Source organism: Cydia pomonella, chromosome 26 (genome assembly GCF_033807575.1).
Source record: "Cydia pomonella isolate Wapato2018A chromosome 26, ilCydPomo1, whole genome shotgun sequence".
Classification (NCBI taxonomy): Eukaryota; Metazoa; Arthropoda; class Insecta; order Lepidoptera; family Tortricidae; genus Cydia; species Cydia pomonella.
In genome coordinates this window covers 8,246,048-8,269,092 of record NC_084728.1, presented here as the reverse complement: position 1 = coordinate 8,269,092, position 23,045 = coordinate 8,246,048, and the positions used below count along the sequence as shown (strand labels likewise).

The following is a 23,045-nucleotide window of genomic DNA, read 5'->3' as shown; positions in this document are numbered from 1 at the left end:
TCTCGGAGTCTATGTATCTATCGGAGTACCCTCTCTTCCCTCCCCTTTTACTCTTTAAGTTCACTCTGAGTGTGCTTACGCCACCCTATCAGAGAAATAAGGCCAGAGATATAGTGTAGATCAAAACGCGTCTTAGCACTATGGGCCACGCGGCCGCGACGTTGAATACAATTCCTATCTTAGTTTAAGAGTAGTTGTTGGTTGATGTAGTCAAATATGTTAGTGCGAAAGATTATGGAAGGTACCTCTTTATTGTGATGAATACCAAATAAACATAAACACCGATTTTTTTTGTATTATTTTCCCTGCACGATGTACAGTCAGCGTCAAATACTTTGTAGCAGTCAAAGTGGCCAAATAGTTCGGTACACCATACTAAATATATGGTGTACCGAACTATTTGGCTACTTTAGTTGCTACAAAGTATTTGACGCTGACTGTACTCCTCAATTAAAGCTCTGTTGATGAAGAAACTCCAGTGCCGATGCCGGCAGCATGGTTCCATTTTTATCACCTGTCACTATGCCCGTCACTTTCGCACTTACATACTTGTTAGAACGTGACAGGCATGGTGACAAAATGATAAAGAGCCGACCAATCTTAGCCCTACTGGATTACTACTCTTTTTATTAACTTAATAATTAGATACAAGTAATTTTTAGGTATTTGGGAAATCACAAAAGCTGATAATCTGACAATCGCGATTTAACTGACATATTGGGGCGGGGGGTCCTGAAAATGTCACCATGGGGGAGGGGTCAAAAACCCCAACTTTTGCCGCTCTAGGTAGGTAGACTTTCCATAGTCTGCCAGCGCGAATGGAGAACCCGCCTTACGGGTCGGTGGCAGTGAGTGTTGAAATGCCGTGCGCCGCACTGGGAATATGGGTGGTTGTTGCCGGGGGGAGTCATAGGGATCCCCAAACTACAACCCGCGAGCGCTTAAAGAGGGAAGAATACCTTTTCGAATCTAACGAGATAACGGTAATTTTAACACGCTTTTATTAGGTCGACCTGTATGTAACTTTGTGATGGAATCTAAGGTAACTAATTTAACCATCTTCCAAGGATCGTAGCGTCATGAAAATTGGCAGCTGTATGTAGTTCTGATGACAATACAATAATATGGTACTGTCGAACTGATCCGATGATGGAGCCGGAAGATATGAATTGGAACTTCATATCATAGCTGTTTGGATTTGTTAGAAGTTTTGTAATGAACTTTGACCACAATTAGGCTTCATATCTTAACAAATCACTTTGTTTTTAATCGCTTCGCTTCGCTATTCTAGGTTTCGCTATTTAAAAAAAATCTTGTTTTGCAAATTTTTTAAAGGATAACCTATAAACTTGCTATAAACCTAGTTTTTCATTGTGTCAATAACATACAAAAAAATCATAGAGAATGGAAAATATTTAGAAGTGGAAAAACGTATTCTCTTTTTGTATGAATGATCACAAAGTATACTTCCCTCTTAAAGCTTTTTGACCCGAGGGCCATGGCAGTCTCCATTTCAATTATTCTCGCGGGGCCAATTTGGCAGGCCCTCGGGCCGTAGTTTGGAGACATCTGGCTAAGGTACATCGATACTGCACCAACCTACTAGGATAAATAACACTAATAAAAGACTGAATTTTTCTTAACTATATATTCCACCTCAAGCTATAGAGCTCGCGTTGGACGCGATACGGGGCCACAAGTCAGCGCACTCCTTGGCCACGGGGCCGGTGATGGCGGAGCCCTTCATCTCGCCCTTGTTGTTCACTATGACCCCCGCGTTGTCCTCAAAGTATATAAACACCCCGTCACGCCTTCTGAACGGTTTCCGCTGCCGGATGACCACTGCCGGCATTACCTGAAGAAAAAGGTTGTAATTAATTTATTATGAATATGAATTATCAGGCAGCAATTATTGAATAAGTAGTTATATAACCAAACTCTAGCTAGACAGTCTGAATATTAAGGGCAATGGAGTCATTGCCGAGCTACCATTTATGATAATTATGACCATCCAACCAAAATGGTAGGTACTTTTAACAACTAACTACATAAGTATGAGGGATCTTAGAAAAATAAAGCATTGGGATCCACGACATAGAACATACCGGCTCGCAATGAAATTAGCCGGGTCCACACAGAGCGAGCATACCCGCGAGGCAATTTCCTCATGCACAAAACGGCCAGTGTAGACGTGCCTCGGCCGAGGCGGCGCGGGCGTGTGTACCCGGCTATGAAGCATGGCAATGCATGTGTGTCATACCTACACAGACTGAGCTGCTTCACACAGAAATTTTCTCTCCCGCCCACTTGTGTTGTATGGACCCTAAGTTTTTTTTTACTCATACTTAAATAGTCAGATGAAGTAACAATAACTAATATTTATGATGGATGATAGTGATATTCATTTTTTTTTCGGACCTTTGGGAGGCGTGCGTGAAGTCCAAGCCAATGTGTAGAAGCCCTTTTGACACTTTAATGAAATGTAAGGGATACAACGAGCGGATGCTGCCCTTGCCTGTGTCATGGGACGCACGCAGAGGCAGCACCCACCAGGGTGTAAGGATTGTTGAGAGTTGGTGGAATCTAAAATGAACAAGGGTGAAAGCGATGGGCTAAGTACAGTAATTCTTGATTTATGTTATCAACAAAATATTTTCTTGTATAAAAATCTCCAGAATCTTTAAGGAAAATGAATAAACAGGTTTATCATAATATTTTCTTTAAATATTTTCTTTGGTTTTATTTCATGAGATTAATCATGTAATGTAATCCTCACACAGACTTGCTTACTTTTTACTTATGTCAATTATGAAACTACATGATTTGAGCTTTTATAACTAAATCATTCTTATTTGTAAGTAATGATATAACAACAACTCCACCGCACCCAATGTTCAATTTCCTACAGACTGTCTAGTTCTACTTTCTACGAAGGCCACGACTTGACGCAAGCGGCGGCATTTGTTCAATCGCAATATTTGAATGGCCTCGATTTGCCGCTCGCCGCGCTGCGCGCCGCTTGCGTCCAGTCCGAGGCCTAATGATCAAATAGATTTATTCGATGTTGCTCAGTCAGCCAAGGCATATCATCAAACTGTTTAAAACAGTTCAGACAGTGAATTAGCGAAACCATTGGCATATCATCATAGCAATCAAATTACTTGATTGAAAATTAAAAATATACAAACATAAACAGTTATATAAGTTGTCAACACATTCCTAGCAAGAAATGCTAATTCTGATCATCTAATATAGGCATAGGAATCTCAAAACTACAGCCCACAAGCAGTCTCCACTTGTAAATCCAAAACAATAAAACTTCCCAATTCAGCGATTCTTGTTTCGCCAGAATTATTCAGTTACAGAAAATTAAATAAAATTACCTGTATCAATTAAATAAAATTACGGTGTATCCTTGAAAATATGAATCTAACCGATTTCTAAGTAATTGCAGTTATGTCCTATTGTACAACAACAATTAAATAATAATTCATACAATAATAAAATATAACCACACGCTTTCTTTACCTTACTGATCTTATTACATATTAATATTTCCAACGAAACGAGAGTCCGATGAGGTCATCCATTAATTACGTCACACGAATTTCTAGGTTTTTGACCCTCCCCCTCCTTGTCACACTTGGTCACATTGGGCGAACCCCTCCCCCCTGGTGTGACGTCACATTTTTGGCAATTTTGTTTTCAAAGAAATCGGCGAATCGAATTAGGTATTAGTAATTTTGAAAAAAATTAATATTAGTATTTTAAACCCAAAACTGATTAGGAAAGAAAATTAAACGAATAAAAACGATAATCGTCCCAAAAACTTGTTATTTAACTGTACAGCGAATTCAAATTGTGACTCACAACTTTGTGACTGTTGTCACAACGTCAGATTTTCTTGACCCCCTCCCACCCCCTAAACGTGTGATGTAATTAATGGATGACCCCTGATATGAAACGAGAATTCTAAATCTAATATAATGTGACAGGGCACAGTTTGAGAAATATCACACATTTTTGTCAGAGCATTTAACACATTCACTGCCAGACAAAAAACGGCGCACTACCCCAGAAACCGGTGGTCTATAGCTGCGTACAGGCCAGCCCAGCGGGTTGTCCGATCTGAACAAAGTTCACGAGCGCCCACCAGGTGGGTTCCCGGCAGTGAATGTGTTAACTAAAGAGTAGAAAAGTAAGCGTAACCATTTTTGTAAGAATTGAATGTGTTTGCATAGATTCCTTGATATTTCATGAAATATAGTTATTAAATAGCTTGACTCTATAACTACTTCATATATTTCGCGGTTTTAAGTGTATTTTTATCTTTATTTGTGTTAAATCTCTGAATGTTGTTAAAATAGTACATTACGATACAAGTGCGAAAAATAGGAAATTCGAAACGAGTGGCGATAAATTAAAACACGACCGAAGGGAGTATTTTAAATCGTCACGAGTTGCGAATTACCTATTCGCACATGTATCGTACAACGTTTTACAGTACATATGGCCCTTTAAATATTCGACACAGTAACGTAATATGCTACTTTTCGCACTAGTGCTATAAAGTAGCCCCATATGTACTGTAAATAATTATGTATAACATATTTTCAAATGTGACATCATATAGTTAAGATATTTATCAGTCTTTTGTCAAATGTCAGTCTAAATTTCATTTTGAATGTTATGCATGATTTAGGCTAAGTTTATTTTCACACAAATTGAAGTCCCACAATAAGCTCAAGACGGCTTCTGTTGTGAATTCTTAGTATTGCATTAAGTTCAGCCTCATTAGTCTAACTAGGCATCAAGGCTAAGGTTTTAATTTTGGATGTGGATGCTGCTCCAGTGTTTATGTCTGCCGCACTAAGCATAAGTGCAATAACGAATTTTTATAAGGTAAACTATTTAATTGAATGATAATTCAAAACAAGTTCTTAAACTTATACTTGGTGCCTCAGATGTGCAAAATTAAATGTTCATGGTACTGTTTCATTCACAAACACTACATTAGAGTGGGACCCCAATTTGCAGCAGTTTTAGAACTGCTTAAAGCAACCCTTATCTTATAGCAAGAATAATAATTTCCTAAGGCCAAAATCACAACATAAACTCAAACTGGCATACCTTTTTCCTGAGTTCAGGTTTGCCCTTCTTGACGGTGGCGACGATCATGTCTCCGGAGCCGGCGGCCGGCAGCCTGTTCAGGCGACCCTTGATGCCCTGCACGGCGATCACATACAGGTTCTTGGCACCTGCAAATGAAAGTTAATGTTTCATATCCAGCCTTTGTCATTATTTTAGTAAATTAAAATAAATATAGGACTGAATTCACATAATTTTTGATACATTTTGATAAGGAGTTTGAAACTTTTAAGTACTCTACACAACTAAACAAGTTGAAAATGAAGGTTTTTTATGAATTGATTCAAGTATCATCAGTAATAATTGTTAATTCGGGGACTGAATAACTTCAGACACAGCCAAGGAAGATATCATCATAAATCAATACACTTTTGAGTGTTCTAGTATAGAATCATCATCAGTTATCAGCCCCGAACGTGCTAGGTTTAGAGGTTATAATTGTTTTATGCGTATATACAACAATTTTACCTGTGTTGTCGGCGCAGTTGATGACGGCACCCACTGGGAGACCCAGCGAGATGCGGAACTTCGCTCCCGCGGAACCACCACGTCCTTAAAACAAGAGAAATCATAACTTAGTACGTATTTCCAACTTTCACCAAAACACTAGCGCAATGGCGGGATTGCAAAAATATACATTGTTTCACAACGGCTACGGCACTAGACACGGTCCTCACATGCTTGCTAATTTATTTAACCACTTTAGAATGGGATTTAAATGGATAAATTATTATTTCACGAACCTCTCTTTGACATTTTGTTGTTTCAAGTCTAGAAGAGGAATCTGAAAGAACGTGAAGTTAGCTAGACATTCCGATTTAGAGTTCGTTCAGGAAATGTAGTGTCGTGAAGTTTGCTTTAAATTATTGAAACTTTATTAGTCATAATTTTGGATTAAGATAAAGTGACAAACCAGTACTATTAAAATAATAGAATATCATATATTTTGTATAATAGTGTAAAATAAAGTAATACTATTAAAACAATAGTGAGCATTTAGATTGCTTTCACGAACGAATCGAAACGTTCCGTTTCTAATAGTTCAGGTTATTTACTTACAATACTGAACATTTTTGAAACTAATATAAATAAGAGAAAATTTTGTGTATAAACGGATATGCTAAAAATCTTCATAAATATTTTATCAAAAATATGGTTTTAAATAAAATCAAATAATTTACAGAAATAAAGTTTTTAGAAACGGAACATTTTCAAAATTTGTTTGTCATTTCGAAGCCGCTTGTCATTCCCAAGCGATTTTTGCAACTTTTCTTGTTCGACTTAATTTAGTGTAATTTCACGATGGCTTTTACGGGTGACATCATGAATCCCGCGGCGTTTTGGCAAAATGGTCCCTCTCCAGGCGCTTTCTATAACTTCCCAGGAAACTCATCATCATACGGCCCAATTAACCACACTGTACAAGATTTCAAAGCATAGTAAGTTACTTTTACCTTGTTATGTCAATTCTTAGTTAAAAATCACGTTTCTTACTGTGTTGTCTATAGGTCTTTGTGGTGTTTGTATTAAATTTAGGGTTAGTGTTATACTATACAGCTCTTGTGGGGCTAGTAAAGTTACTAAAACCCTGCAGTCTCTGTTCGTAGATTTTGTGAAAAAATTGATATAGCAAAGTCAACAGTTTAGTTTTTTATTTTGACACTTAACCATAGATAAGCCCACTAAAACACTTCTTAATTTTTTTATAAAAGTTCCAAATACAATTTCAAATTTATTCATTTCAGCTCTGCCCAGCCCATTACAACAACAACCACAGTAATCGGCGTGAAGTTCAATGGTGGCTGTGTGGTGGCCGGAGACATGCTCGGTTCGTACGGCTCGCTAGCGCGCTTCCGTGACTGCCCGCGTGTTACTAAGGTCAATGATCTGATCCTGCTGGGGAATGGTGGAGATTATGCTGATTATCAGTACTTGAAGGACATTATTGAGCAGAAGATGTAAGTATGACTCAAGACTGGTAATTATTCATATTACCAGAGAAAGTATAAAACTTGGACCTTGACTGGTTTTATTTCCCTTTAAAATTTATTTGTAGTTTTACATGTATGTAAAATGTATAATTGTGGGTTCAATAAAGTATTTGAGTAGTATTTTTTCGTTCTTTGTCAATTATTTCATTTCTATTTGGGCGATCTAATAATATGAAGTCGTTATCTAAAACACAACTGAGTCCCTGGAGTATAAAATAATATGGCTATTTTGAAATTTTTCCAAAAAACTGGTTCAGATCCCTGCCTCTCTCTAAGTGATGCCATGCAGTGCAGCGTGCCATGGAAAGGAGCATGATAGGTGTACGGAAGACTGACCGGCTACGAAACACCCTAATTAGGAATAGGACGAAAGTCCAAGACATTGCCATAAAAATTAGAAGACATAAATGGAAATGGGCTGGCCATATCATCCGAGGCACAGATAAATGGAGCAAGCGAGTCACCCAATGGTACCCAAGAGAGGGAGAGAGAGGAGCACCTCTAATGAGATGGGATGATGACATTGCGCAGGTAGCTGGCCGTACCTGGAGCAGAGTGGCAATAGATCGGAGAGAGTGGAGAAGGTTGGAGGAGGCCTTTGCCGAAGGGCAAGCAGGCAAAGAATACAAAAGATGGGAGATAATAGAGAGATAGTAGTACTGTTCTTTGTCCTGTAAATAAAGGCTATTTTATTATTATTTTATTTTATTTTTTTACTAATATTGATGACTGTTGCAGTATTGACGAGCAATGCATTGGAGACGGTCTCCAGCTGAAGCCCAAGTCTCTCCACTGCTGGCTGACCCGTGTGCTGTACAACAAGAGGAGCAAGATGGACCCACTCTGGAGCAACTACATTGTAGCTGGTATGCAGGTAAGAAATAATAAACATTTTTTTCTGTCTCACTGAATTTTCTCCAAGATTTTTGCTCAGCAATTAAAGTCCGTGACTGTACCTTTTCTTTTTTTTTTTAACTTATATTCCAAAATTACGAAATATCATTTGATATTTACCACTGGCTTTTGGTGAAGGGAAACATCATTAGAAAATTTGGCTAATCCCAATTAGGCCTAGTTTACCCTTTGGGTAGGAAGGTCTGGTGCGACTGCGCTTTCGTAAAAACTAGTGCCTACGCCAATTATCGGGATTAGTTGTCAGACGGACCCCAGGCTCTCATGAGCTGGGGCAACGAGGAAAATGATGATGAATCAATCCAAAGTACAGTTTAACACTTTGAATGCTTAATGTTATGAAGACAAACATCACTCAAGTGCCAAGATCCTGGGCGCAAGGGAGCTAATGTAAACCTTATCCGAAATTCTGAAGGCTACTTTAACAGCGTCCGCCATAACACCTATAGGTATCCTTGGCCCTGTACGCATGACTACTAACGACGCCTTTAGCTGTAGAGTGTTCTTGGCGTCCGAAACGTTAGAACAAAATGTAACTTGTTTTTCAGGACGGAGAGCCCTTCCTCGGCACCGTGGACAAGCTGGGCACGGCCTACGAGGACGCCGTGGTGGCCACCGGCCTCGGCGCTTACATGGCGACCCCGCTGCTGCGCGACGCCGCCGACAAGGGGCCGCTCGACCAGGAGGCCGCCAAGTGAGTACTTGATACTGACACAGAATAAATAATAGTACTACCTTACAGAAATGACACTGCCTACAAAGCCGAACTTTGACAACGATTCAGGGACGAATCGTGCTGTCCTTTTCTATACTCTGTATCTTTAGGTATATGAAAGTAAACAAAATCTATCCTGGCTCCTTAAGCCAGTTGAGGGAGATGAAAGTCATTACATGATCAAATAATGTAGGTTAAAGTCAGGGCGTTCAGTCACAAATCCAGGTGGTTTTGTATTTGGTTGGTTAACCAATAAATGTTATAACTACCCGAAAATTGACAAATTATTAGTTAAATTTATTTAAATACCTAAAGATATAGAGCATAATGTATGGCACTATTGCTTTCGGCTATTTAGGGTTGTCAAAATTCAAGCAATTATCTTATCTGTTGTTGTACACGCAAAGGGACGTCAAGTTGTGCCAACCCTAATAATTGCTCGGAGCAATGCCGCGGAGCCGAGAATGACCGAAAGGAGGAGTGTCGCCCCACTGATACTAAGTAGAGGTCGAGTACTTTGAAGAGACTTATGGACCCTTGTTTGTATAATAATTCACAGTTGGTCCTATTATCAGTTCAAAATCTCATAGATCGAAATCGAATTACTGGGAATTCTGTTTGTCATCTTTGCTATAATTAGCTACCGAGAAAAAAAATACCAGTAGTTACCACTCACTTTGATGAAGTTTCTTTTGTTAGTTGTAACAGTAAGCTTAACACCAAAGAGAATTTGAAATAGAGGTGGATTGTCAAAGAAAACTTTGTAGCCACAGTAAATTTACTGCTATCTTTCGACGTATGATTAAAACTTTTAGGTTGCCATTTGACTTTGATCCTTATCCTTTTAGAATAGAATAGAATATTTTTTATTCGTAGACACAAACAAGACACATTAAATTACATGATATAACAAAAACAAAGGAAGTATAAAGTGCCACGAAATGGCCTCATCTCAGCATGTTGCTGGTGGCTTCCAGCGCTGATCTTCCGATGAGACCATCAAGTGAGAAAAAAACTTTTTACTGATATGTGTTAAATTTGTTAAATATCAAAAAGTGGCGCCATCTAATAGATCAAAGGCCAAAGGTATGGCGGCATCGTTTCGAGCGATGGCGCCATAACCTTTGGGTTATGCCCGGTAAGTTGGCGCCACTTTTTGATATTTAACAAATGTTGATTGTTAACACAAAGGCGCCGCGACAATAATTATCTCACCCGCGAGATAGACTACCCATCTTTTTCTAACTGTATTAACTAGAGATGGGCGGGTAGTCTATCTTGCGGCCGGCCACCTCGTAGGAATTGTTCGTGCATTTTCTCTCGGAAAGCGACATTTGGTGAAGTGGAACTACTGATGAAGACCATAAAATGATCGCTGTTTTGTGAATCCCGTTCTTAATAGGGGTTATTACCACAGAATAAATAATAGTACTACAGAAGTTTGACAGCGATTCAGGGACGAATCATGTTGTCCCTTTCTAATGTATGGAACTATCCCTTTCGACTATTTAGGGTTGTCAAAATTTATGTAATTATCTTATCTGTGGTTGTGCACGCAAAGGGATGTGAAGTTGTGTCAAATATCAACCCCTTACAATTGCTCGGAGCAATACCGAGCCGAACGTAGCCGAAAAAGCCAACGTTCTAGTTTCCTCCCCCTGGTATTACTGCAATGTTCTGCCGCCAGAGTGCAGCATTATCAAATATTCTAAACCATAGAGTAACTTATACATACTATGTCTTAAGTTCTTTGAGAAGTTTTCACTGTGAAATTGATGCATCAAGGCGGTTTGTTTACAGAGGCCTAACGCGAACCGAGAAAATCGAATTTCGTTATCTGCCTCTATCGCTCGAATATGCAAGAGTGATAGAGAGGCAGATAACGAAACTTCGATTTTTAGGTATGTGCTAGAGGAGCCCCCTACGCAGAGTTTTGCGTTATATTCCCTATTCAGACTATGGAACTCTAAGTAACTAACTATACTGTCCCTTTAGGTATTAAAATAAAAGTAAACAAACAATTTGTACATTTCCAGGTAGTTATAACATTTATTGCTTAACCGACCAAATACAAAACCACCTGGATCTGTCACTAAACGACCTGACTTTAACATACATTATTTGTTCATGTAATGCTTTCATCTACCCTAGATTTTGTTTACTTTTATTTAAATGCCTAAAGATACAGAGTACAGTTGACTATATTTAAGCCGTGTATTCCTTCGATTGTAGGGCCCTGGTCCGTAAATGTATGGAGGTGCTGTTCTACCGCGACGCGCGCTCGTTCTGGCGCTACCAGCTGGGCGTGGTCACCGCCGCGGGGGTCACTATCGAGGAGCCCGAGGAACTCAAAGCTGACTGGACATTGGCGCACATGATTGAGATGGTTTAAGTTTTTCATAAATTCTTAAAATAATGTGGTTGTCTTATTTGAAATTTACCTGTATGTGGTGGTACGGTCACGTCTGAAAATATCGATACGGACAAAGTGCCAAAAATATCTATACACTACCCTAATATATCAGCCATAAAGTCGTGTATACATATTTTTGGCACTTCGATCGTGTCGATCTTTTCAGACGTGACTGTACAGTCGCCATCAGATATATCGGAGCGGTCAAGGTGCTCACAAATATCTGAACACGCTTCTATTGTCAAGCGTTAAAGTGCCTAATGAGATATTTATGAGCACCTCGGCCGCTCCGATATATCTGATGGCGACTGTACACGTCTAGCATTGCAAGTATCCATAGGCTTTCCTATCAGGCGAGCTGTATGATAGTTGATGTTGAGTAGATGATGTTGGCGTATGTGTTTTTTAAAAAAGACCGCACGGAGGTATAGGGACCGTGCGCGTTGGAGGGTCTGACATCTTGTGGCCTAAATCTGAAACATAAACATGTACATGGACGCTTCACGCCAAAGCAAGTGCTGCCATCTACCGTTCTCGTACATTATCTTGTACATAGTAGCTTCTGCCATCTTGTGGGCTACATTGGAAGCATAAACTTCGCACCAAAATTCGGACATATCCTGTGCTGTCCAAGGCCCTAGACCACGTGGCCGCAGTAGGCTTAAGAAGCGCTGGCTGGACGTCGTGAGAGTGGTTATGGAAAAGAACAATCTCACATCTTGATAATGCCGAAGACCAGGAAAAGTAGACAACATTAAGTAGGAAAGAGGACCCTGGCCCGGGGCAAATGCTAGGTTGAAGATCCTGTGCTGCCCGGGCTACCCCATACAGTTTATGCACGCTCCCTATACATTTTTTAATAAAAATAGGCAACCCTAAAACTGGAACTCTTGCGGATTTTTATCTTTTAACCCTTTGGAGATAAGAATCCGCATCGGTGGTCAAAACCACCACAGATGGATGTATACGTAATCTGAAAGTCTAACTAAGGGCGCTAACGACGGCCAATGCAATATGGACTTACGCGGGATTCCGTAAAGTTCAATTTCGCTTAAATAACTACGCATGTAACTGCTCAGGAGTTGCAGGCGTACATAGGCGACGGAGACTGCTTACCATCAGGCGGGCCGTTTGCTTGTATGCCACCGACGTTGTGTAAAAAAAATAGCGATCGCCTGGCGTCCGGGGCAGGGCGTATTCTTTCGCCGTCTGGCGTTTACAGGGTTAAAGACATTGATTAAAAATGTAGCAAACCAGACTTTACAGTTTTAAATTTTGGTACTACAGGATAAATAATCTTGAAGGATTGAAATGAAACAAACATTAGAAATATCTCTTATATTTATGTTAAAGTCTAAGGGAATCGTTACGCTAAGCACTTCGAACACACCATCAAACCAAGCTTCATACATAAATATATAACATACAATACAATACATATAGCAAAGTGCATCGCATAGCGCGCCAACTAGCATCAATGTCATATTAACAGGAATTTAATTTGTGATTGACAGATTGATAATCAACATTCTATCTGAATAAACATTATTTGCATCCTTTGTTTTTATATAATCAATTGTTTATAACCTCAAAATACAGTAACGACGGACAAATCAGCATTTCTTTCTTCATAAATAACCATAGACTATTTATCTAGCACAATATTCTACGAGAGTAATATTTCCTCTTTCATTTTGAGGTTTCAACAATTAAAAGATTCACAATATTCTGTTGGTATTTTGATCTAATTTGATCATTTTAGTCATTTGAGTCAAGTTACCAAATACTTCAGTGACGGTTATCTGGTAAAAAAATCATCACTATGATTAGTTATATAACATTTCGCTAGTTAGGAAGAGGTGGTCAGTTCTCTAAGAATAAGTGATATCTCGTTTGAACACCATCTGTAGGACATATCCTATACTCTATCCCCCTTATTCATAAACGTCTACTAAAGTTGACAATCCGCTAATAATCGTTTGTCCCTTTCTGACGTATTGGTATGATAGAAAGGGACAAACGATTATTAGCGGCTGTCAACTTTAGTAGACGTTTATGAATAAGGGGGTATATCTTTAGGTATTTAAATAAAAGGAAACAAAATCTACCCTCAAATGATTCCTTAAGCCAGTTGAGGGTAGATGAAAACATTACATGATCAAATAATGTAGGTTAAAATCAGGTCGTTCAGTGACAGATCCAGGCAGTTTTGTATTTGGCTGGTTAACCAATGAATGTTATAACTACCTGAAAATTTACAAATTGTTTGTTTAGTTTTATTTAAATAACTAAAGATACAGTATAGATAAGGCTAGTTCAGTTGAGATACCATAAATTGCTTTAAGAGTGTTTCACTGTTGGTTTGGACACTATCGCCTCTTCTTGTGCACTTTGGTGGGGCCCTTGACGAAGCACCAGTCCACGGAGATGGCCTGCCCGAGGATGTCGGCGCCGTCCAGGGCTTCGCGGGCGCTCTGCAAGCGAAACGAGAAGTTACTAAATAATCACAAATAACACTCCTTGTCTGGTAGTCTAAAACTCTGAATAGGTTCCAATAGGTTGGGGGGACCAGAGGCCGGAATTCTCGTGGCAGTTTGAATTGTCATTAGGGACTTCTCATTTATCGACTTTCGACATATCCACATCGATTCAACGTAGAATAAAACATATTAAAAACATTAAAAGTAGCGATGATATCGATAAAGAGCGATCTCTTCCAGATAACTTTTGAGTAGTTGAAAATGCGAAATAGATATGTGCAATAAATAAAAAAACTTAATAGATTCACATTTAATTACTTCAGATGCGCGTTTTTTTTTTAATTTCACGATCAAAGCCTGTTTCAGTGCTCACAAATATTCGATTACTTTATTTATAAAATAAATAAGTGGTCTTTTTTGTGCGAGCGGTCAGCTCCCGTGTTAGGGATTTGTAAAAGCAACAATGTCGTTTAAAAAGCAACTGTATCGTAATAGTATTAAGGTTCAAATTTATGTAACAGCTCATAACATATTGTGGTAATGTAGGACGATCGACCACCTCAATATAGGCGAGCGCTCATATTATTACATAGATTTGAACCTTAATACTATCACGATACAGTTGCTTTTTAAAAGAGATTGTTGCTTTGCCACGTGGCTAATACGGAAGCTGACCGCTCGCATATAAGAAACAATGGCTTTTGTTTAACAGATTAGGGTCTGAGGCCTCATAATCATTTGAGAATTAAATTCATAACATGTCGCCGACATGTTTTTTTAGCTTATAAGATTTCTATTAGTTTGTAAGGTGTGTATCTATAATGATATTTGATTTGTACACAGTGAAGCCAACCAATGGTACCAACCAACTTTTAATACTCACCGCTGCCTGCTTATAAGTCTCATACTCGACGAGGGCATAGCCCTTCAGAAAGCCTGTGCGCCGGTCCAAGTTCAAGTGGATGTTCTTAATCTCCCCGAACTCGGAGAATTGGTTCTGGAACGGAACAATATACATTTTTAAACAAGAATCAATCTAATTGCAAAAAAGAAGCATTTGTGTCAAACAAAACAGCAGTACCAGCCAATAATATAACACCTCCATGTTTTTACGGTATAACTTTTTTTATGTTCGTGAGTGACTTCCACCTCACTACTTTAGGTAGTCTAGAAGTATTCCTTGCCTTTTGGCACGAGCGACGAGAAAAGTTCGTCTCACGTAATGGTTTTTTCATTGATTTTTTTTATTTTAATGTGTGGGCAACTTTTATTAGAGATCTCCTATTGTAATTCATCATATTTCATTGCAGTATTCGTCATATATTTGTATAAAATGACTAGTAAAATATGCAATCCACAAACTAACCTATATTGTTTACTCTATACATGCTCATACAAAAACACACAAAGGTGATATATTATTGGCCGGTACTGTAGATGAAAAGGAAGTATCTACTAGACAAAATCATGTGAATTTAATGTTAGTCAATTAACATACCTACTCCACTTAATAATGTGATATGTGATATGTAATAAACATTTTGAATGTTGAAGTGGAGATGTGGCCTATACAAAATTGGGATGGGAACTTGAATAGAGAGCTACAAGCAGTTGGACTGAGATCGAAAAGGTTGTTCAAGAGAAGTTAGGAAGGGTTTTTTTGACAGAGTGGGAAATCATTCACGGTGTGTGGAACTCACTCCTTTCCCCTCTCCTAGCGAGAGCCCCTACTCACTAAACCGAGCTTGGGTTTAACCCTGCCTTCGGACAATAACAATACCTAAAAGAACAGTATACCTGAATTAAGTGGCAGGATCGGAAGTCTTGACCAAGTATTATATGATCTGTGACCAAGCCCTCCTATACATACACATATAACAACCAAGGGCAGCTTTATTGTGCACAGTGTAATCGGTCAATTTAAAAATAAGTTAGGGTTTGCGAGCCATCTACATGCTCATCGGAGACGATTGTAAAGGTTATCATTGTCAAATACGACTTAGAGCACTATATACCTGAATGTCCTCTTCCTGTGCCTCCTCATGGACATTGCTGACAAACAGGATCCAGCCCTCCACAGAGCGCTGGGGGCCCGGTGTGTTCCCGTCTCCCTCTGGTGCAAGGCTGTCATACCTGTAATGAATTATTCATTTGTATAACATGTACGGGGTCAAGGAATTTAATTTCCTACCCATTTCGTACCTTGTCACAGTGACAAACAACATGAAACTCGCTAGAGACCTCATACTATTGTCACTGTGACAAGGTACCAAATGGGTAGGAAATTAAATTCTTTGACTGTACACCATAGGATGCTTTCACAATAAATGTCATAATAACTTTACTTTTATGACAATATTTTCAATTTTAATTAACGTTCGGCCCCAACACTGACGCCCGCATGGTTGCTAATCCTACCTGGTACAAAGGGTAGTGTGATGTGTACTAGTGTAGTGTGTGGGGCCTTTGCCCAAGGGACAACTCAAGGGGGATTTTTGACTAGGCTTAAGCGAAGATTTTACCGTTTTTTTCCGTACATATCATTATAGATACATTGTTGTACCGGAATGCGATTGCGGAGCACCTATGCAATCTACTCCACTATATTATTCACGAGTGCCCGAACCGAATGTACCCTGGTGACCCTCTGGACTTAATAGCGTAAAGTGAAAATGCGGCCCAATAGGTAAAGAACCTAGATATAGATCTGTAAGAAAGAACTGTAGAATGACTCATAATCATAATGCCATATGAATAAATAAATACTGTTTTTTTTTATTTTTTTGTATTTTTATTGACATTTTACTTTAAAAAATTAATGTAATGCAGTAAATGTGAAAGGTTTCATAGTGGGTAAGGAATTAATTTTGTTGATAGTACATCACAGCCAAATTGAATAAAATGCACCTTCTAATTAATTTATAATATTTTATGAACTATGGGTTAAACCTGATCATGGCAATAAAAAAAGGAAATCCAATTTTATGTTCAAAAAACCTGTATACAAAAATGTTGATACTCACGAATGCCTGAAAAAATACAAATTGTTCAAATTTTTTTGAAAATTTGATATAAAATATATGAATTAATTCATGTGTAATGTAACAACAATACTATTTATTGCACACATCAGTGTAACAAAACAGTTCCTACTGTGCTATTTAACACATTCACTGTGAGATGTAGTTGAAATGTTCTATCGCATTTGACTAACATGCTTAATATATTATGGCTGAGGCTCAGAAAAAAGGCTCATCATTTTGAAAACCATAATTTATGGACCTATTTATGAGTCGAAAGTGCTTGTTCATAGTCTATGGACGTCATTGGGGCATATTTAATCATCAACATTGGTATAAGGAAGTCTCTGTTGTATGGAACAGGGTTATGTTTTCAAAATAAGGGGTGTTTTTCTGACCCTCGATTAAGAGCTATTAATCCCATTGTGGATATGGCTTACAAGAAAACCATGGAAATGAGTAACACAAAAAAATATGTTTTCTTTTATCTCTTCAAGTGGCATATGTCACTTTTGAGTTATTGGAATTTTGATTAATAGTAGTTAGTTATTTCTTATTCTCTGAAATGTATTCTAAAAAGTGTGCAGGAAATGATAGGTTTCTGCTCTAGAGCACTGTACTATCTAAGTACGTTTATTTCTTTTTTATATAAGATAAGCAATTAAAATTAGGTTAAAAATGTATTTGTATTCAATTTACATCCTGATAATTAACTCCCCATTCCATAAATATTTTATACCTAATATTTTATATTTTTACCTATTTTTTTAATTGAAAGTACCCTCAAGAAATACTTTAAGCAGTTTTTTTAATGCACATGTATTTTATTTACTTTATTCGTATTTGAAATGAAAAGTAGAGTCTTTCATTCGGGTATAAGGCACCAATTCAGTCTCGGAATATTGGCACTCTCACCGCGTTCGAGCGCCAAAGAACTTGTACATACGTTATTAACATTTAACGAATAATATGTATCTACAAAGTTCCGGTTCCGGTTTACAATACGTCAGACGCTTATGTGAACGCTCTCGTATTTCTTACGCGAAACAGTGTGAAAAAGAACAATAGCTTAAAGTAGTGACTTTCCCCTTAAAGTTTAACTGGCCGCGCGTCGGAATAAATAAAAAACTCGGCATATCCAGTGACTACAGTGCTAATAACTCAATATAAAACGATCTTACTGAAGTGAGGTTATCTGTCACTGTCAAAATTATAAAGTGACATAGAGAAAAGAAGCGGCAGTCTAAACAACATAATAAATCGAATTGCGTTCAGAAATTATAATTTTTTACGGTTCTTGACACCCAGTGTGGCCAGGGTAGAAAAGTTACCCGTCTTTGGTGGAAAAATTACAATGGAGGAACAGTTTGATTTGCTTTGGAAGAAACTGAAGGACGAGTTAGAAAAGCAGACCACGGCTATTACCGAGTCGGTCCACACATCCCTTTCCCTAGCATTTGATGAAAAACTAAAACCTATCATTCAAGAAAATACAGAAATGAAAATAGAAATAGATAAACTAAAATCTACAGTGAAGCGATTAGAAATTGATTCCAGGAAAAATAACATAATACTCTTTGGGATAAAAGAAGAGGAAAACGAAAATATAGAACTTATGGACATAGTTTTGGAAACTCTAAATGGTATCAATAAGAACTCAATAGAGTCCAACGACTGGGATAGGTGGGAGATCAGTGAAGTGCAAAGAATTGGGAAAAAGGAAGATTCAAGAATCAGGCCAATAAAATTAGTACTCACCCTCGGCTGGAGAAAAATGGAACTCCTTAAAAACAGAAAGAATTTCCCAAAGAATATAAGTGTAACCGAGGACTTCTCAAAAGAGACCCTCGAAAAAAGAAAGGCTCTAGTTCCAAAAATGATAGAAGCCAGAGAATCTGGCAAGTATGCCATCATTAAAAATGATAAACTTATTGTGAAGGAGAAACGTGAAAAGAAAGAGAACAATGATAAAAGAAAGCGGGTTCCATCTTCCCCACCCAAGACCCCTCCAAGCAATTTCAGTACAACAACAGGAGAGAACAGAGTGCCACACTCTCAGCCCAATAAAGTACCAAAAACGAATAATTATAAAATAATTACAAAGGAAGGGAGCTCACTTGAACAGACTCAATCAAAAAACAATTAAACTACGGTAACCGGAAAACACTGACTAAAATAAATAGAACTAGCATACAAAACACAACAAAAATAACATTCCCCAACCCGGCTGGTCCCCGTGGGGAATTAGACCACATCCCCCCAAAAAAATATCAACAAACGAACCAGATACATATAGCAACCATAAATGTACGCACACTGAGAACAGAAGATAATCTGCTAGAATTAACAATGGCACTGGAGAACATAAATTGGAGTATAATAGGTATCAGTGAGGTAAGGCGTATGGGCGACAAAATAGAAGATTATGGCGATTTTGTTCTATACTCTAAGGGCGAGACGCCAGGACAATATGGAGTAGGTTTCATGATACATAAAGAACTGAAACACAATATTGTTGAAGTCCAAGGGATTTCAGAGCGCATAGCAGTCCTCAAAATCATGCTACCTTTACATAAGAATGAATGGACCATAGTACAAGTGTACTCTCCTACAGAACAATCCTCTGACAGCACCATTAATGAATTCTATAAAAAATTAAATGACACATTAACAAAAATAAGTCCAACAAATTTAATCCTGATGGGAGACTTCAATGCTCAAATAGGGAACAGGAGAGACGGAGAGGAAATCATAATGGGACCCCACTACCAAGGCAAAAGAACAAGAAACGGACAGAAATTAATAGATTTAGCCTTTGAACAACACTTAGTAATTTTGAATTCAATATACAAGAAAAAACAAAACAGAAGATGGACATGGTCATCGCCTGACGGTCGTTATAAGAATGAAATTGACTATATACTCACTAACCGTGCTAGATCATTCGAAGACTGTAATGTCATTGCAAAATTGAATTTTAATACTAACCACCGAATGGTCCGGACCCAGCTAAAACCTACACCAATTAAATCTACCAGGAAATTCACAAAGCACCAGAAAGACATAATGAAAAATAATGAACCACAATTAACAAACAAACAAGTAGAAGAAGAATTGATGAACATGGATGAAGATCTTTCAGAATGGAATATACTAGAAATCTACAACAAACTCGCAAATATTCTAAGTAAATATAACAATGGAAAAATGAGATTTGGAAAAGGCAAAGACATACTACCAGAAAAGACAAAACAAATCATGGAAAACAGAGCAAAATTGTTAGAAACTTCTCCTAAAACAGCAGAAATTAGAAGAGTCATTACTCAATTAAGTAAAGAACTAAGAACGAATATGCGAAAAGACAGGAAAGATCATAGACTACGGACTTTGGAGAACCTAATAGAAAAAACCGGAGGAACTAAAAAAGCCATGAAACTACTACAAGGAAAGGAGCAATGGATACCCAAACTAAAAAATTCTTTCGGCAAAGACAAAACTAAAAGACCAGACATTATAAGTACTGCCACAGATTACTATAGCGACTTATACTCAAAAAAATCATCAACTGAACAAATTGAATTACCTGACTCGGACAAAGTACCATCGATTATGCAAAGCGAAGTCGAAAAAGCAATCAGCACTCAAAAGAGAGACAAAGCATTAGGCCCTGATAATATATCAAATGAAGCGATACTTGAAACAAAAGAGATCATTACACCACTCCTGACTAAAATCTTCAACATTATCCTGGAAACAGAAAAGATACCAAAATCATGGACAGTATCCTCAATTAAACTATTACACAAAAAGGGCAACAGAGATGACATAGGAAATTATAGGCCTATAAGCTTAATGTCAAATATGTATAAAGTATTTTCGAAAATTATTCTAAACCGTATTACCAAAACTTTAGACGAAAATCAACCGAGAGAACAGGCAGGCTTTAGAAACAACTACTCTACAGTGGATCACATACACGTAGCTAGACAGATAGCAGAAAAATGCAAAGAATATAACATTCATTATCACTGTTGCTTCGTAGACTATTGCAAGGCGTTTGATTCACTCGACCACTCAAAAATCTGGAAAGCTTTGCTAAATCAGGGTGTAGAGCACAAATACATAAGGATAATTAAGAACATCTACACAGGCACCACAGCAAGAATTAAATTGGAAAAGGAAGGCTGTGACATAAATATACAAAGAGGAGTAAGACAGGGCGACCCTTTATCACCCAAATTATTCACAGCAGTTTTAGAGGAAGTATTTCGGAAATTTGATTGGTCAAATAACGGCTTAAATATAAACGGCGAGAAACTAACCCATTTGAGATTCGCGGACGACATAGTGGTCTTCGCGAGTACAGCAAGAGAGTTACAGCAAATGCTCGTAGAACTGAATACAGCTAGTAAAGCAGTCGGACTCTCTATGAATCTCCAGAAGACTAAAGCAATGACTACTAATAGTATGGAGGCCACAGAGATAAAAATAGATGACAACACCATTGAGTATGTAACAGAATATATATATTTAGGTCAACTAATATCCAACCATGACTCAACAACAAAGGAAATAGACAGAAGAATTGGAAACGCGTGGAAGAGATACTGGTCTCTTAAAGAGGTCATGAAAAATAGTCAAACAAGTATGCACATCAAAAGAAAACTCTTCAATACATGCATTCTACCAATTTTCACATACGGCTGCCAGACATGGGCACTCACCAAAGCACAATGTAAAAGGTTGAGTATAACTCAGAGAGCCATGGAAAGAAGCATCTTAAAGAGAAGAAGAATTGACAAAATAAGTAACAAGGATTTAAGAGACAAAACAGGATTTACTGATGTGACATACAAAACAAAACAACTGAAATGGAAGTGGGCTGGACATACTATTAGAGGAGGAGATAAATGGAGCAAAATTGTAACACTATGGCATCCTAGAGGACATAAAAGAAACAGAGGTAGGCAATTTAAAAGATGGTCCGATGAAATAGAAGACATGGCTGGAAGGACTAAAATATGGACCAGATTAGTGCAAAATAAGGAAGAGTGGAGAAGATTGGGGGAGGCCTTTGCCCAAAGGCACACAGAATCGGTTATCGTAGATTAAGGAAAAACTATAGATACAGTATAAAAAAATGTATTTCTGATATGAGGCTATAAATATAAATATAAATATAAATATAAATAATGTATCTACAAAACCGGTGTTTCATTTTTTTCTCCAGTAGTTAATATTAGAAACTCCCTTATAATATGAACCTGATTTATTACCACAAAGAGTTTACAATGTTTAATTATGTAATATAATAAATAATTTATCGCACAACATATTTTTTTACCTTACTCTAGTAGATTTTATTTCAATTAATCAAATTTGAAATTTAAATGACATAATCGGTCAGGAGTCGAGGTCTACCACTCCAAAGGAAATGTGATAATCAACAATAGGCTGTGTGATGGGAAGCCCCTCCATCACCCATAGACAAGCAATATTGGAGGAACCACTTATATGTTGCCGACCCTATAAAACCCTGACCAAGAGAATTACGAGATTACAATTAATAAAGGGCATCTTTAATTGTATTTTTTTCCAACAGGATTTGAAACCTGGCAAAATGTCGCCAATTCTCGAGTGTCAATGACCATTAAAGATTGATCACAAACCTTCCTCGGTTGCCACGCTCGGCAGCTCCACCGGAGCCCCCTTCGTGACCGAATCCACGGCCCTTGCGTTTCCTTGCTTTCTCTTTCAATCTGGCAATTCCCTCTGAAAACAAAACAATGTTTTACTATTAAGGACATCATAGACACAGTTCAAAAGGTTATTAACTGTTGTTGTAGATTTGATTTGAATTGGTAGCTTACCATATGTAGTTGTTATATTCGGTCTTATCTGTTTATGACACGAAACTTCGGGTAAAGTATCACACATAACCTATAATATAAATAAGCTTCCAAATATCCAATAATCATTTCTAGTAGTTGAATAAGAAATACTCTAGAATATCAATTTGGATAATCGGCAGCGACTAAGGTTTAATTCAAACATAAATTAATGTGAGGAAGAAAAAACAATATTCAAATGAATCAAATTAATGACTTACGTTCACCGTCTTCGTCGACTTCGAATTCCTCGGAATTTTCGATATCGAGAACATCCGCCATGGTTTAGACTTGCAGGATTTTCTTAAATATTGCTAAAATTTATATTCTTATGAATATTATTGCTGAATATCGAGTAGCTTCGCTTCGATTTGCGTTTTGCGTGACAAGTTTTTCATTTGACAGTACAACAATGCTCGCCGCTCGCCGCCATTCTTATGTATTAAGGATGCGTTCAAGGTAAATTGAATAAAATTGT

At 37.8% G+C, this 23,045-nt stretch overlaps 3 protein-coding genes across 3 annotated transcripts; 1 reads left to right on the top strand and 2 right to left on the bottom strand.

Moving 5' to 3' along the window:
• Positions 1-1,633: 1,633 nt before the first annotated feature.
• LOC133532217 (large ribosomal subunit protein uL14) lies at positions 1,634-5,991 on the bottom strand. Its single transcript, XM_061870787.1, has 4 exons — positions 5,892-5,991; positions 5,617-5,700; positions 5,131-5,258; positions 1,634-1,855 (listed from the first exon to the last, which is right to left on the bottom strand). The coding sequence occupies exons 1-4, from the start codon at positions 5,902-5,904 to the stop codon at positions 1,658-1,660; spliced, it is 423 nt and encodes a 140-aa protein (XP_061726771.1). The 5' UTR covers positions 5,905-5,991; the 3' UTR covers positions 1,634-1,657.
• Positions 5,992-6,395: 404 nt separating this feature from the next.
• Positions 6,396-11,182, top strand: LOC133532216 (proteasome subunit beta type-4). The gene is made up of 5 exons (XM_061870786.1): positions 6,396-6,587; positions 6,894-7,106; positions 7,878-8,013; positions 8,600-8,745; positions 10,999-11,182. The coding sequence occupies exons 1-5, from the start codon at positions 6,451-6,453 to the stop codon at positions 11,156-11,158; spliced, it is 792 nt and encodes a 263-aa protein (XP_061726770.1). The 5' UTR covers positions 6,396-6,450; the 3' UTR covers positions 11,159-11,182.
• Positions 11,183-12,502: 1,320 nt separating this feature from the next.
• On the bottom strand, positions 12,503-22,990 carry LOC133532238 (RNA-binding protein 8A). Its single transcript, XM_061870821.1, has 5 exons — positions 22,789-22,990; positions 22,349-22,451; positions 15,675-15,792; positions 14,543-14,656; positions 12,503-13,653 (listed from the first exon to the last, which is right to left on the bottom strand). Exons 1-5 carry the CDS (start codon positions 22,847-22,849, stop codon positions 13,549-13,551), a joined length of 501 nt encoding a protein of 166 aa, XP_061726805.1. The 5' UTR covers positions 22,850-22,990; the 3' UTR covers positions 12,503-13,548.
• Positions 22,991-23,045: the final 55 nt, after the last annotated feature.

Excerpts from the sequence above, each read along its gene's own strand:
- LOC133532217 (XM_061870787.1), bottom strand. Across the intron at positions 5,259-5,616 it reads CAACTGCGCCGACAACACAG|GTGCCAAGAACCTGTATGTG; the intron begins GTAAAATTGTTG and ends TTTCATTTGCAG. Across the intron at positions 1,856-5,130 it reads AACCTGAACTCAGGAAAAAG|GTAATGCCGGCAGTGGTCAT; the intron begins GTATGCCAGTTT and ends CTTTTTCTTCAG.
- LOC133532238 (XM_061870821.1), bottom strand. The coding sequence starts at position 22,849 with ATGGCGGATGTTCTCGATATCGAAAATTCCGAGGAATTCGAAGTCGAC. Across the intron at positions 22,452-22,788 it reads AGTCGACGAAGACGGTGAAC|AGGGAATTGCCAGATTGAAA; the intron begins GTAAGTCATTAA and ends TTTTGTTTTCAG. Across the intron at positions 14,657-15,674 it reads CACAGGAAGAGGACATTCAG|AACCAATTCTCCGAGTTCGG; the intron begins GTATATAGTGCT and ends GTTCCGTTCCAG.
- LOC133532216 (XM_061870786.1), top strand. The coding sequence starts at position 6,451 with ATGGCTTTTACGGGTGACATCATGAATCCCGCGGCGTTTTGGCAAAAT. Across the intron at positions 6,588-6,893 it reads GTACAAGATTTCAAAGCATA|CTCTGCCCAGCCCATTACAA; the intron begins GTAAGTTACTTT and ends TATTCATTTCAG. Across the intron at positions 8,746-10,998 it reads CTCGACCAGGAGGCCGCCAA|GGCCCTGGTCCGTAAATGTA; the intron begins GTGAGTACTTGA and ends CTTCGATTGTAG.